We start from the raw sequence: 14,525 nt of genomic DNA, 5'->3' as shown, positions 1-14,525 counted from the left end.
ACTGCTGCTTTAAAAACTATTTTTATAAAATTTTTGTAACTACCTAAGACTAAACTACACACACAGCAAACTAAAAATGGGAGAATTAAATGAGCAGCATAACAAGTCAGCACAAAATGCATGGTGAGTCACCATTGAAAGTATCTTCCAATCACTATGGCATCAAAAATACCAACTCCAACCATCATTATTGCAGCTTGGTATGTAAACTCTTCTGGTTCATTGTCTGCTGGTCTATGGTCTGCTGCTGCCACTGGTGCTGGCATTTCTTGCATCACAGGTTGACCATCTCCACCATCATGTACTGCTTCCTCTGAATGTGGCATTGGAGGATTACGATGCATAGAAATGAGACTGTAGTTTTTGTAGATAAAATGTAGTCGGTATAATATCTCAGCTACTCCTAGCAAAAAGATGTGCATATTTGTCAAGTCGCCATCATCCAAAACCACATCCTTTGTACGTATGTAAGTAACACCCATACAGACTACATGAAAAGCCATTATAGCACTGAAAACTAGGCTTGTTGAAGCATAGTACTGAAGTTCCCGAAGGCGTTCTCTATCATTAGGCGCTACATCTTGAGCCCATGTCATTTGAAAGATAGTGAGAAAGAGCAAAGTGATCAATGGTAATATTATGATGACCTGAAAAATGTGGTCAAACTCAGTAACGTAGGTCTTGTAGATAAATGCAAACATCCAGATCTCATAGGAATGGAGGCTGAGTAGAGCAATGTTCTGACGAAAATCATGAAAAGCTGCAAAAATAATCCTGAAAAATCCAGTAATATTCGTAATCTCAAGAATAAGAGAGCAAGACAGATAAGTCACACTGAACCAAACGCACAGGCAGCAAACTTGGGATGGTGTAACAGGCCCCCAGTAAGCGGCATATTTTGGCGAAACCTCCGGCAAGACAAGTGTCGGCATACTGAAAGTGATATCAAAATCAGGCTTTATGGTGACTATCATTCTCACAATAACCGAAACAAAGAGAACCGAGAGAGCCAGTGTCGCTAGAATGACTTTACAGATAGGATTACAGCACCACATCTTCAACAAACTCGAGAACAAGCTTTTATTGTCATAACTGTAATTATTGTAAACACCTATCTAGATCTACCCACGCAATTCCTTCCGAGTGAGTGAGCCCCGCAAATCATAATGATAGTCTATAAAAAACAACAATCAACTGCATAAACTATAAGCAGAGTGGATAATTATCCACCATCTCTGCTATCAGTAATGTGCTATAATAATATAAATGAGAGGAATAAATATAAATAACTGTATGTAGAGTCTATGTAGATCTATATAATGCTTGATTCATTTTTGCTTAGCCCATAAAACTTCAGCTGAAAGAATAGCCTCAAAACAGTATAAGTTTATTAAATTTATTTGTTACTGAATTGCTGCTTTAGAATTTATTTTTTTATACAAATTTTTGTAACTACCTAAGACTAAACTACAAGCACAGCAAACTAAAAATGGGAGAGTTTCATGAACAGCATATATAACAAGTCAGCACAAAAAAATGTTTTAAATGCAAGGTGAGTCACCATTTAAAAGTTTCCTCCAATCACTATGGCATCAAAGATAGTAAGTCCAACCACCATTATTGCAGCCTGGTATGTAAATTCGTCTGGTGCTGGCATGCGTGCCACAACAGGTTGACCATCTCTACCATCGTCAACTGCTCGCTCTCCAGGTGGCGTTGGAGGATTACGATACATATCAATGAGACTGTAGTTTTGGTATATAAAATGTAGCCGGTATAATATCTCAGCTACTCCTAGCAAAAAGATGTGCATATCTGTCAAGTCACCATCACCCAAAACTTCATCCTTTGAACGTATGAAATTAGTAAAGCCCATACAGACTACATGAAAAGCCATTGTAGCACTGTAAAGGAGGCTTGTTATAGCATAGTACTGAAGGTCCTTAAGTCGTTCTTCATCGTCAGGTGCTACATCTTGAGCCCATGTCATTTGAAAGATAGTGAGTAAGAGCAAAGTGATCAATGGTAATATTATGATGATCTGAAAAATGTAGTCAAACTCAGTGACGTAGGTTTTGTAGATAAATGCAAACATCCAGATCTCATAGGAATGGAGGCTGAGTAGAGCAATGTTCTGACGAAAATCATGAAAAGCTGCAAAAATAATCCTGAAAAATCCAGTAAACCTCGTAATCTCCCATATTAGAGAACAAGACAGATAAGTCATGCTGAGCCAAATGGAAAGGCAGCAAACTTGGGACGGAGTGACAGGCTCCCAGTGATCATATTTTGGTGAAATCTCTGGCAAAACAAGTGTCGGCATACTAAAAGTGATATCAAAACCAGGCTCTATGGTCACCATCATCCTGACAATAACCGAAACAAAGAGAACCGAGAGAGCCATTGCCGCCAGAATGGCTTTACAGCTGTAGATACGGTTACAGTACATCCTCAACATCGGCATGCTTCACCAATTCAATCTCTGTCTTTGTAAGAAAAAAATCAAGAAAATTGTAATCGCTTGTTTCAATTGTAAACAAACCCACCCATTCCCTTCTGAATTGAATTTACAGTGAGTGAGCTCCGCAAATCATGCTACAATCAACTGCTTATAAGTCATAATGGAGTGATAATGTGCTCCAATAATATAAATGAGAGGAATAAATATAAATAACTGTATGTATGTAGATCTGTATATGCTTGATTCATTTTTGCTTAGCCCATAAAACTTCAGCTGAAAGAATAGCTTCAAAACATATTGAAACTGATAAATCATCATCATGACAACCTAATGGTAGGATTTCTGACATCAGTATTATATACTAAACACCATTTTACTTCTAATAATTGATGAAGAAAGCTTTGAAAAGGGAGAGGAGCTTGTCGTTGTGGGGGTCTGTACTAAAGTGTATTTCTTGATGCAGTTTCCAATTAAAAGATTCTAAAAACAAGTAATAGTAAATGGTAGTGTTTAGCAACAACTTTAAAAATTCGTAAATAATCCAATTTTGATTGGAATCATCTCAAACTTTCCACACAACAAAAGAACATGTATATGCATCAGGAAAGAATATAAAAATGGAGAATTTTCCATTTTCAATTTTGGCAAAGTCCCTGTACTAATGTACAGGCCTACAGGGACTTTGACCTGATTTTTGAAAAATTTTAAAAATTCTAAAAAACACCACCTCTAATATGTCCTCTAGACTGACTCTCTGAAGAACACCTTTAAAGTGATCCAATAATGCCACCTATAAGAAAGAAATAATTTCAGTGACTACCAAATAATTAGAAAACTTGCCATGGTGACACCAGGATGGGTAATTATGTAAGAAAGGACTCCGTCTTGAAATTGAGGAAGAATACTTGATTCCTGTTCTTCTTTCTGTATCCATGGTCTAATCGGTATCTCCTCATTATCTAGTTTAAAATACCAGCTGGTCTTATGACTGGTGGATACATAAAGGGTAAATGCAGTACCAACCCTAAAGATCTGAAAAATAAGGAATTGAGATGAAACCATTCCTAAATGGGAAAGAAATTATTTGTTTCTTAACACTTCTTTCTATAAAAGTGCTAATATCATTATTTTGGTATGGTCTATAACACCATAACTTATCCTCCAAAAGCAGTACACAATTAACATGCATCCACTGACCAGATCAAAGTTGATCAGATCTTGAAGAATTTTCACAAAATCTCTTCCCTCCTCTCTCTCTTGCTCAGTAGTTCTCTTCCTCAGCGTTTCCATGGCAACCCCTTTGTTACCGGCTCCATCAATGATAGTATAAATCTGTCTTGCTGTTTCTATGGCAACAGAAGAGTAACCAAGATGAGTAGAAGCAAAGGCAGCAAAAGACTCAAAAGAAACTTCTTCCGATAAGCCGACACCCAAAACTTCCTTTTCTCCTTTTTCCTCTTCATCCAAGGGGTCCAGCAAGCACCCAATATTGACAGGGGGTCTGATATGCAGCATTCCATGCTGCAGGTGAGATGACTCATCAATATTCAGTAAAGTACCGATACCGGCTTTCATCATAGGACCTGAAGTGTGGGGTTTAGCATGTCCCTGGTGCTCTTGAGCTAATCCTCTTCTTTCCAAACTGCTCTTTCTTAAACTCTCTCCTTCAGTAGTCACTTCCATCTCTTCTTGTATGTTTGATTCTTGAGCTTCCATGTTCCTCTCTCCTTCTCTCTCTTCGTCTTCCTCTTCGCCGGCTTCAACTTCCGCCATTGCTAACTGAACAAGGTTTCTTGACAAGACGCTGTTAGGATCGTTGATGAGTAGGGGATCGGCAAACTGGGGCTCACAAACACTCTAGAAAATAAAATAAAAATAAAATTTTAATAGAAATATCAATACACATTTACTGTCCTCCTCTCTCTTACTCTGTTCCTAATTGAAGGATTTTCTAGCAGCTGATAAATGAGGTACGAGACTTGACCGCCAGATATAGCATCAGTTTTAATTTCAAAATCCTTCTCAGACGATGAAGCTAAAGCCTCACTCAATTGACTGAAAAATTCTTTACCGTAACGGCCATCAAACAGCTGGTATAAACTAACAAAGATAAAACATTGAGGAACATGATACTATAGGTTTATAAGCTTTACTTAGCTCCTAATTTTAACCCTCTGTTGTCTAACACTCCTGTAGTTGTGCCTGGAGTTGCTTTCTAAAAAGAGCAAAAAATTAACACATGCCATTTATACTTAAATGTACCTACCTTTCCAGCTACATACAAACGGGATTTTAGACAATTTATGACTCGTTGTATATCAGCCTAAGTGTGCACCATACAGTTGTATGTACACGAATTAATTGGAGGATAAAAGAATATAAAGAATAGATTGTGCATGTTTTCTGTTGTTGATTACTTCAGGAAAAGTTTCCAAGAGTTTGTAAATGTCGTAGGATTCAATGCCATCAGAATCAGGACCAACCACAGCCTGAAAGAGAAAGAGAGAGAGAACAGATTGTGACAAAAAGTACACATGTACATGTGAACTGGGTACTATCTATCTTGTGCATTACCAGTATAGTATCCAGGACGTTAGTCTGAATATGTGTTAACGAGTCAAACTCATCAGTCTTGATATCCTATCAGGTATAACCAGTTATTAATAGGTGGAGGTATATGTAGTACCTCAGTCAGTGATGGCAGTACATAGTCTTCAGCTAGTTCCTCAAGGGTTGACGGGAGTATCTGGGTATTAGTTTGAAGGGAAATATTGATCATGTGACCGTCATGTGACCTGGGGCATAACAAGAAATTAAAACTGGTTTCCCAGAATGGAGCGGACTTACACATAGCGACTGAGAATGAACTCTAAAATGGAATCAAAGTTTTGATCAGGTACAGAACGACTCATTGAGCTCTGGAATAATAACACAATTAATAATAATAACATACTCTTATGAGCAATCATGACTCTCATGAAGGTTTGAGCTGCTACAAATAAAGTTTAAAGCTACAATGCATGGCTCATGTGAAAAGGATGCTATTACATGTATATACATTGTACCATTTCTTCAAGTATTTCATTGATGGTTAGCTCAAGGCTGTCATTAGAGTACATCTTTAATAATCTAATGAGTCTCCTGTGTATGACTGGGACATTTTTATCACTTGAAGACTACAAGAGAGAGAGGGGGGGGAGGGGGAGAGAGAGAGATGAGAGGGAGGAGGTTCAACAAGAACAGGGTACAATAAGCGAGAACCTTGAACTGCTTGTGAAGTGCATCTCTGAGTTTGCTCTGGTGAGTAGGAGGATGACCTAATTTGAGAAGAACTCTCGTAGCAAGATACGTTAGAAGGATCTACGAGAAAAGTCATAAAAACCAAGAACATGAAAACAATACTCTTACGAAATTATCTTCATGTGGAAACCACACTGATCGCTCTCTAGTTGTTCTTAAACTAAGAGCAGCTATATCTTCTGGACTAAAACCTACATGTACATTGTACATGTACATAAATTCAATAAAAATAAGAGGACTTACCTTTATAAGGTTTTAAAGATACGAGTGATGCTATACTTGTCTTCTCTTTTGCTTTCTGGTGAACTTTATGGGCAACTGAAGCAAGAGAAGGAGCGATACTATAAATAACCACACCGTTACTATTTATAGATTCTAACTTTTCAAAGCTTTCCTTGCTCTGTTTCGTTTTAAGCCACGCCCACCAGAATGAAGTAACTGTTTCGTTGAGGCAGAAATCTTTCCCAAACGAGCCCCTCCCTTTACTCCGCCCCTTTCCCATGCCCAGGGTTCCCTATTCTGATGCATAGACCACCTTTTCAAATTGTGTGAGAAGAGAGACGGTGGGATCCCACCTGCTCCAAATCCTTTCTGATCAAATTCAAAATTTGCTACTCTATTCTTCAATTTTGTATGAGGCAATGGGTAGACGTCAAATCTACCCGAACTATTTCTACTGCTCAACCTGCCACTGGCTAAAAATCACATGAAAATCACATGACTTTAATTACCATTATCGTTCATTCAAAGATACATGAATATAAAATATCTGCATAACTCACAGATTGTAATGGGCGTGGCAATGCATATTTTACGAAGCGTAAACCAGTAATGCTCTAAAGTTTTAAGAGAAGAGAGTGGGTGCTGCAAGACCGGAAATAATTTCTTTGCTTCCGAGAGAAAGAATGAGTGTCGAGGATTAGCAGCAGTTGTATCTAGTATCTCTAAGTTATAGTTAAGACTCACTGTAACCTTTAGAATAGAGAGAGAGAGAGGGGAGAGAGAGAGAGAGAGAGAGGAGTGAGATTAGAGAAACACATGCCCATAAATGGAATACCTTTCTTACATGTCTTTTAACCAGAGTTGGGTCATGGTTTAAAATCAGTAGCTTCATTGAAGCAAGTGATTCCAGTTCATTCCTTAACGTATACTGATCCCGGCTGTCATGAACATGTAGCCATTAATATAGACACTATCTATCATTGAGTTCTTACTCTTTGGTAGAGATCAGTTTCTTTATTTTATTAGGCAGCAAGTGAAAAGGTACTTTACTGTAAGTCTCGTCAGTAATATACCTTGATTTCTTAGAACTCTGTCAAAAAGAGAGAGAGAGGTGCTGATAAATAGTAAGGCACTTAAACAGAGGGTAATTTTAAAGCCAATTCCCCAACAAACTAATCCACTAAATACACTTGATAACATCCTTACCATCCTTGAAGAAGTGATGCCTACTATGTTCAGTAGTGACAAAGGCATGTGATACAACACATCGGATAAATTCAAGTTCCCACTCTCTCTGCTTGCCAGAGGCAATTGAGACACACTCCCCATCCACGGGTAAGTGGCTTCGGGAAAAATGGCCGCCACTGAATCATATCCAGTCTCTATAGCATCGGGCAGAGTCTCAGAATCATGGATGGGCTGAAACCCATGGAGCAAAATCCACAAATATAAGTGAAGGTGTTTGAGACGCTGAAACTTCGAACAGGTAAGAACCTGTTTGTATAAATAGAAAGGAGGCGTGGTTAGAGAAAGAGATATGAATGACAGAAACCTTTGGAGTTTTGACAGGATCATCATTATCACCTTCATCATCATCAGAAGAAACACACTAAAGGGAAGGGAGGGGAGAGAGAGGAAGAATAGGACACTACATTAGCTCATGTGCAGGTATACTGTACCTCAGCTTTTCTAAAGCAGATTTTTACAAGTTTTGCACCAAGACCTGTCTTGTACTCTTCAATTTGAGACTGAGAAATCTCAGACAAATAATAGATAGTGTACTAAAGAAAGAAGAATGTAATACACTAGTATACATGTATAATGTAATACACTAGTATACATGTATAATGTAATACACTAGTATACATGTATAATGTAATACACTAGTATACATGTATATGTAATACACTAGTATACATGTATAATGTAATACACTAGTATACATGTATAATGTAATACACTAGTATACATGTATAATGTAATACACTAGTATACATGTATAATATAATACACTAGTATACATGTATAATGTAATACACTAGTATACATGTATAATGTAATACACTAGTATACATGTATAATGTAATACACTAGTATACATGTATAATGTAATACACTAGTATACATGTATAATGTAATACACTAGTATACATGTATAATGTAATACACTAGTATACATGTATATGTAATACACTAGTATACATGTATAATGTAATACACTAGTATACATGTATAATGTAATACACTAGTATACATGTATAATGTAATACACTAGTATACATGTATAATATAATACACTAGTATACATGTATAATGTAATACACTAGTATACATGTATAATGTAATACACTAGTATACATGTATAATGTAATACACTAGTATACATGTATAATGTAATACACTAGTATACATGTATAATGTAATACACTAGTATACATGTATAATGTAATACACTAGTATACATGTATAATGTAATACACTAGTATACATGTATAATGTAATACACTAGTATACATGTATAATGTAATACACTAGTATACATGTATAATATAATACACTAGTATACATGTATAATGTAATACACTAGTATACATGTATAATGTAATACACTAGTATACATGTATAATATAATACACTAGTATACATGTATAATGTAATACACTAGTATACATGTATAATGTAATACACTAGTATACATGTATAATGTAATACACTAGTATACATGTATAATATAATACACTAGTATACATGTATAATGTAATACACTAGTATACATGTATAATGTAATACACTAGTATACATGTATAATGTAATACACTAGTATACATGTATATGTACTACCTGCTTGTTAGTGTTAAAGTAAGGGAGACTAAACTCTTCTTTACAGATCTGTCCACTGTCCAATAACACTTTTAAGAGTCTTTTAGTGAAGTGGGCGGAGAATACAATTAATTAATGCTTTATTAATTACTTTGCCAATGTTCTTTTATCCAAAAAATTGATGCTTCCTTTCTCTTTCAAATACTGTGGGATGGGTGTGGTTAAATCATGGGTGTGGTCTAGCTTACATTTCTAAGTGCTACCGTGTTTTCAATTATTCTATTTTCGTTCATAAAAGTCATTATCAGATTAACCCTTTTTAGCTGATTCAGTGTCAATGCCTTAGCTAATAAATAATAATAATAATAATAATAAATAATAATAAATAATGCATTTACATTTTTCAATAGGTTTTGTCTCCGTTTCAGTTTCCATTGTTGGAGAAGGTTCTTCAGAAACTGGTCGAGGGGCAAGAGGAGAAATAGCCCCACCTAGCTCCCTATGACAAAATTAATGTATAAAAAATTTTATAAGGTTGACATTCTATTTTTGAAATACAAAAACCGTGTGTACATGTACATGTACATGTATCTATACACGTTTGGTTACTTTGAGGTATCAAGTTTAATTCTCTTCCTCTTTGGAGGCTTAGAGGAGGAAGGGTGTTTGGGATGGACAATGTCACAGCCGGTTTGAAGAGGAGACTGGAGCAATGGCTGGTTTGGGTTCTTTGCTCTTTCAGCCTCAAAATCAATGACGGATTTATTGTCCATAACGTGTCTCTGAGAGATTAGGCTACGAGAGAGAGGGGGAGGGGAAAGGAAGGATGGGGGAAGGAAGGAGAAGTGTGAATCAATACAATGGTGCCTCTATATAATGGACACTTTGAGTCAAGAAAGTGTCTCTGTTATACAGAGGTGTCCTTTATGTGGAGGTTATTTTATACAGTAAGGAATGTAATTGGTACACTAGGTGCTGTCCGTTAAATGGAGGTGTACGCTATAGAGAGTGTCCATTAAGAGAGGTACAAGTGTTGTGTGTATTTGTGGGTGTGTCTTACTTAATTGCCCTAACTTTAGATGCTCCAGAGTCCATCAATAGGGAGCTGATTGACTCTCTCTTTATCAAGTTGTTTGCCATAGAGCGACAAATGTAGCGATTCACTTTAAATGTTCTTTGGGTAAAATCCTAAAAATAAATAAATAAATAAATAAACTATGTACTCAAATTTCCCCAAAAATGAAAAGGAGATAACTCACCATTTTTATAATTTTTTCTCATACATACATGTACATGTATACATGTTCTTATGTTATGTAGAAAGTTAAAGCTGATTCCGATCAAAATTAGATTTTTTACAATTTTTAAAAGTTGCTCCAAAATCGGACAAAAGTCCCTGTACTATGGTCTCGGGCAAATTTTGCCAAAAATGTCAAGGTGAGAATTCTCCAATTTTATTACATTTTCTGATACATATACATGTACTTATGCTGTGTAGAAATTTTGAGTTGATTCCGATCAAAATTAGATTTTTTACGACTTTTTAAAGTTGCTCCAAAATCAGACAAAAGTCCCTGTACTATAGTACATGGTCTCGGGCAAATTTTGCCAAAAATGTCAAGGTGAGAATTCTCCAATTTTATTACATTTTCTGATACATATACATGTTCTTATGTTGTGTAGAAAGTTTGAGCTGATTCCAATCAAAATTGGATTTTTTATGAATTTTTAAAGTTGCTCCAAAATCAGACCAAAGTCCCTGTACTATAGTACAGTGACTTTGGCCAAATTTCGCCAAAAATGAAAAGGAGAGAATTCTCCATTTTTAATAATTTTCTGATACATATACATGTTCTTAAATGAGGTACTGTACATTATATTAAGGTTGATTACTCTCATTGTTATTCCAGTAGGTCCACTGTCATCAATAACACGATATGCTTGGATGTCCAATGGAAGCTCAGCAACAATAGACAGACTACCTGTACAATTAATAATAATAATAATAATAATAATAATAATAATTAATAATAATAATAATAATTAATAACAACAACAACAATAATGATAATAATAATAATAATAAATTAAATACACATACCTTGTGCCAGTTCTTCCTGCTCATCATCTTCATCTTTAACATCAGTGACACTGCTGCCACTATCCTCTATAGCAGGTGGTTCTTGTACTAATCTAATGAGCGGCTCTTTATTTCCCTCTCCCTCCTCCTCATCTTCAGGGCAGCTGCTACCGCTGGGGTATAACACTTCAATAGCTCCACTAGCCACCAAGGCAGTCTTAGTCACTTTGAATAGCCGTTTACCCTAAAAGAGTATCCAAAACTTTACGTGTACTAATTTTCAAGTACCATTTTCTCGCGACAAAATTTAAGAGGAGCAGTGTGATTAGGAGATGTTAAAAGTATGTCATACAATATCTGATCGCTGGTACTCATTTTACCAAAACCATAATACTGAGGAGAGAACCTCTTGAGAAAGACGACATGAATTGATTGAAGGGACTTTGCTTGAGGTGGTTTTAACTTCATTACCTTAGGAGTTAAGAGAGACGGGGGTAAGGAGAGAAAGGAAAGAAAAAAAGGAGCTCATTTTCACCTGCAACCATTTTACCATAAAATCCCAACCTTGACATCAACGAGATCCATTTTAGTCAGAACCTTCACAAAGTGAAAGGTGCTACGAGGATCAATACCCAAATAGTTCTTCGTGATGCTTGTCCTGAAGATCCCACGGGACCGAGAGATCCCAACAATCTCAAGAAGTGAGTACTTTATATCGGAAGGCACTAGAGAGGGGTCTAAGTGTGACGGAAAGAGTGACCTCTCACGGCAGGTTTGAGAGCCAACGAGGACAATGGAGTCCTTACCATACCTTGGAGAGGAAGAGAGCATACTTTAAAAGCTCATTTTATAAGCAACACATTGAACACTGTACATACAAATTTTGATGAGATCCATCAAATTTTAAAACTAAAAACCCAAATTTCCTGTCTTTTAAAATACATATGCTTCGTCTTACTTTTCCTCAACCTCCTTCAATGACCTATTCGAGGAGGACAATATGTCACTGGTGATGTCTTCTCTCTCGTAATAAGAGGTACAGGATCCTTTCACTCCTCTCTCAATATCCACTATCATCTTGTTCTTGTGAGTTGGTACAAACTCCTCCCAAAAGGCACCACTCTCCAATACCTGTGACAATTGTGGACACCATCAGTGTATGCAACCCAAATTTGGTCGTGTATAAATATACATGTACATGCACATGCACATGTATATACTTTGTGTTTAGGAAATGGTTCCTGTGGAGGTAGTGGTGAGATGGTCTTGTATATTCTGATCATTTTAGTAAAGGTGAGTATCTGAGCCCAGAGATATTCTCTAACAGAAGAGGAGGAGACATCAAGGGGAAGGGGAGGAGAACGAGCCAAGAGATGGTCCCATAATTGACCAGGCGTGCAACCTGAGGAATTATTGAAGTCTTTTAAAATAGTTTTAACAAACCTTCTAGTCCAGAAAGACCAATCTCGTCAAGAACAACATCCAAAACAGACGCCATTTTTATTCAAATGAAAATGGGCGTTGTTATATTATACCCACGTGACAAAACGTGCTCTTGAAATATCATTTTTACTCAGAAAGTAAAAATTAGACCTAATGCGGTAGATCTATTTGCCTTTGGGGCGGGTCGGCCACACCTTCGAAAATCAAACAGGCCACACCTCTCTTTCTTGGCGTTGTGTGTGGTGATCCTCTACCTTCTCTTTTATCCAGTTATTCTTTATGTTGCTCTTTTAGCAGAGGGACAAGGAGCCGAGTTCTTAGAGAAAGAGAGGTAGAGGGAGTATATCTCTTCTCTTACTGCCCTCCTCTTGGCCTCTCTCTATAATTCCAGAGAGAGAGAGAGAGAGGAGTTTCCATTCACCTCCCGTCCCCCTTTTGTGTTTGGGTAAGGAAATGTCAAGCCTCTCTTTTCTATTTAGAATTATTTTTCGTTTATTTATATTGCTTACTACGTGGATACTGGACATACAGGGAGAGAAACAAAGAGAAAGTTGTCAAACAAAATACCAAACCTACTCCTCTTGGACTAGATCAAGTACATACTAATTTAATTATAATCCATTTTAAATCGAAAGCTTCCTCACTGGTTATGCATTAATTCAGTATTGTAATGTGGGGCTTTGATACAGTAATGGATATTAATGGACAAAGGGAACAGGAAGACTGTGGTACATGTACTGGTAGAGTTGATGGTGCCAAGTTCTCTGAGTGTGTGCTAATCATTAACACTCTTCTATTCATTTTATACTTGTTGATTTCTAAGGGCCGTTGCATGTCTCACACGCATCCACATCCTCTGTATGTACATGTACATGTACTTCACCATTTTAGTATCTTACATGTACATCTGCTCGTACTTTTGGGGTCTCTGTTTCATTCAGTACCTGTTTTTCATTGGTGCAGCTGCCTTTTACTGTAAACCATTTTGTTGTGCAATCCTGTGCATCATTACTATACTTGGACTGGTGGCACAGGATACGGGGAATAATAAACTGGTTTTGGAAACCTGTTTATTCACAGAGTGTTAACTAGGTTTGTAGTATGAAGTTGTACACTGTGGTAGAGAAGGAGAGAGAGGGAGAGAGAGGGGGGGAGAGGCTGTGTACATTTACATTATCAAGTAAATGAAGAAAGGAAATGACATAGACAAGAGGAAATAGAGAGAGAGAGGGGGGATTAAAGTTGTTTATGTGGTACTGACTCTTTTTGGTTTGTGTATTATTATTTCATGGTAATCTCAGTCCATAGACGTTACAAATGCTTTGTGAGTTGTGGCATGCACCCGTGCCTCTGTTTAATCTTTTAATTTATTTTGTCAAACTTCTTGTAAACAACTGCTTGGATATGTCATAATGTCATCATTACGTGTGTGCTTTTTCTCCCCCTCTCCCTAATTCCCGTTCCTTCTCCTTTATTTTAGATATGACAACAAGTACCCAGGGCCAAGCAGTCATTCCCGAGGAGCCCACCACTAACAATCACTTGAATGAAGCCCAACCCATTTCACATCAATCCTCATCCTCTTTATTGTCAAAAGGACTCCTTGTTGTAGGTGATAAGATATTTCCAGGACCTGCTGATGTTTCTTCTCTGGCTAAAGAAGATGAGCAGTCTGGAACTCACAACTTACCAGACGTTGAAACTATGGGATCTTCTTCTCGGCCTAATGGCGTCATCATTGAAAATGGAGGAGAGACGAATGTGCACTTTGTATCATCAAAGGAAGAGGTGTTACCCACGGAACCAGAGAAACAAAAACAAGATGGAGGGCCTGTTGGGGGAGGAGTTACCCCGCCCATTCAGGACTCTCAAGACGGAGTAAAGAAGAAGGTTCTGGAGACCTTGGAGGTAGAGGAACACATTGTTAACACGTCTCCTACCGGCCGTTTCGTGAAATACGAGCAAGAGATCGGAAGAGGATCGTTTAAGACTGTCTATAAGGGACTGGATACTGAAACTGGTGTAGCTGTGGCGTGGTGTGAACTACTGGTGAGAGAGAGAGAGAGAGAGAGAGAGAGAGAGAGAGAGAGAGAGAGAGAGAGAGAGAGAGAGAGAGAGAGAGAGAGAGAGAGAGAGAGGAGGGAGAGAAGAATAGATGTACATGTACATGCTAGAAGGATGGAAAGGGAAAGTTTTAAT

General features: G+C 37.2%; 2 protein-coding genes across 3 annotated transcripts in view; one reads left to right on the top strand and one right to left on the bottom strand.

Annotated features, from left to right (window-relative positions):
* Positions 1 to 2,607: 2,607 nt before the first annotated feature.
* On the bottom strand, positions 2,608 to 12,398 carry LOC109580697 (general transcription factor 3C polypeptide 1-like). Of its 2 annotated transcripts, none has more exons than XM_019994155.1 (36): positions 12,327 to 12,398; positions 12,104 to 12,285; positions 11,842 to 12,014; positions 11,448 to 11,694; positions 11,172 to 11,354; positions 10,905 to 11,127; positions 10,697 to 10,785; positions 9,864 to 9,991; positions 9,413 to 9,598; positions 9,202 to 9,302; positions 9,052 to 9,149; positions 8,955 to 9,007; positions 8,825 to 8,903; positions 7,663 to 7,764; positions 7,536 to 7,592; positions 7,190 to 7,477; positions 6,976 to 7,073; positions 6,819 to 6,921; positions 6,544 to 6,733; positions 6,142 to 6,456; positions 6,005 to 6,079; positions 5,870 to 5,952; positions 5,723 to 5,821; positions 5,527 to 5,637; positions 5,309 to 5,379; positions 5,148 to 5,256; positions 5,036 to 5,101; positions 4,879 to 4,950; positions 4,728 to 4,784; positions 4,615 to 4,676; positions 4,390 to 4,561; positions 3,659 to 4,318; positions 3,299 to 3,493; positions 3,189 to 3,248; positions 2,839 to 2,941; positions 2,608 to 2,788 (listed from the first exon to the last, which is right to left on the bottom strand). In XM_019994155.1, exons 1-36 carry the CDS (start codon positions 12,379 to 12,381, stop codon positions 2,706 to 2,708), a joined length of 5,028 nt encoding a protein of 1,675 aa, XP_019849714.1. In that variant the 5' UTR covers positions 12,382 to 12,398; the 3' UTR covers positions 2,608 to 2,705. The 2 variants fall into 2 exon arrangements, with proteins under 2 accessions (XP_019849714.1, XP_019849713.1); XM_019994154.1 differs by having other exon boundaries at positions 3,189 to 3,251; positions 3,302 to 3,493.
* Positions 12,399 to 12,537: 139 nt separating this feature from the next.
* The window catches only part of LOC100641626 (serine/threonine-protein kinase WNK1-like), a 10,145-nt gene continuing 8,157 nt past the window's right edge, over positions 12,538 to 14,525 (top strand). The window contains exons 1-3 of the mRNA XM_019994152.1: positions 12,538 to 12,771; positions 12,858 to 12,921; positions 13,807 to 14,375. Of these exons, the coding sequence (XP_019849711.1) occupies positions 13,809 to 14,375 (567 nt within the window). The 5' untranslated portion in view covers positions 12,538 to 12,771; positions 12,858 to 12,921; positions 13,807 to 13,808. The remainder of the gene's footprint in view (positions 12,772 to 12,857; positions 12,922 to 13,806; positions 14,376 to 14,525) is intronic.

The sequence above is a fragment of the Amphimedon queenslandica genome, unplaced genomic scaffold (genome assembly GCF_000090795.2).
Source record: "Amphimedon queenslandica unplaced genomic scaffold, v1.1 AMPQUscaffold_13481, whole genome shotgun sequence".
NCBI classification, from domain to species: Eukaryota; Metazoa; Porifera; class Demospongiae; order Haplosclerida; family Niphatidae; genus Amphimedon; species Amphimedon queenslandica.
Note: the sequence above shows the minus strand (reverse complement) of the source record. Positions and strands in the feature narration are given on the sequence as shown.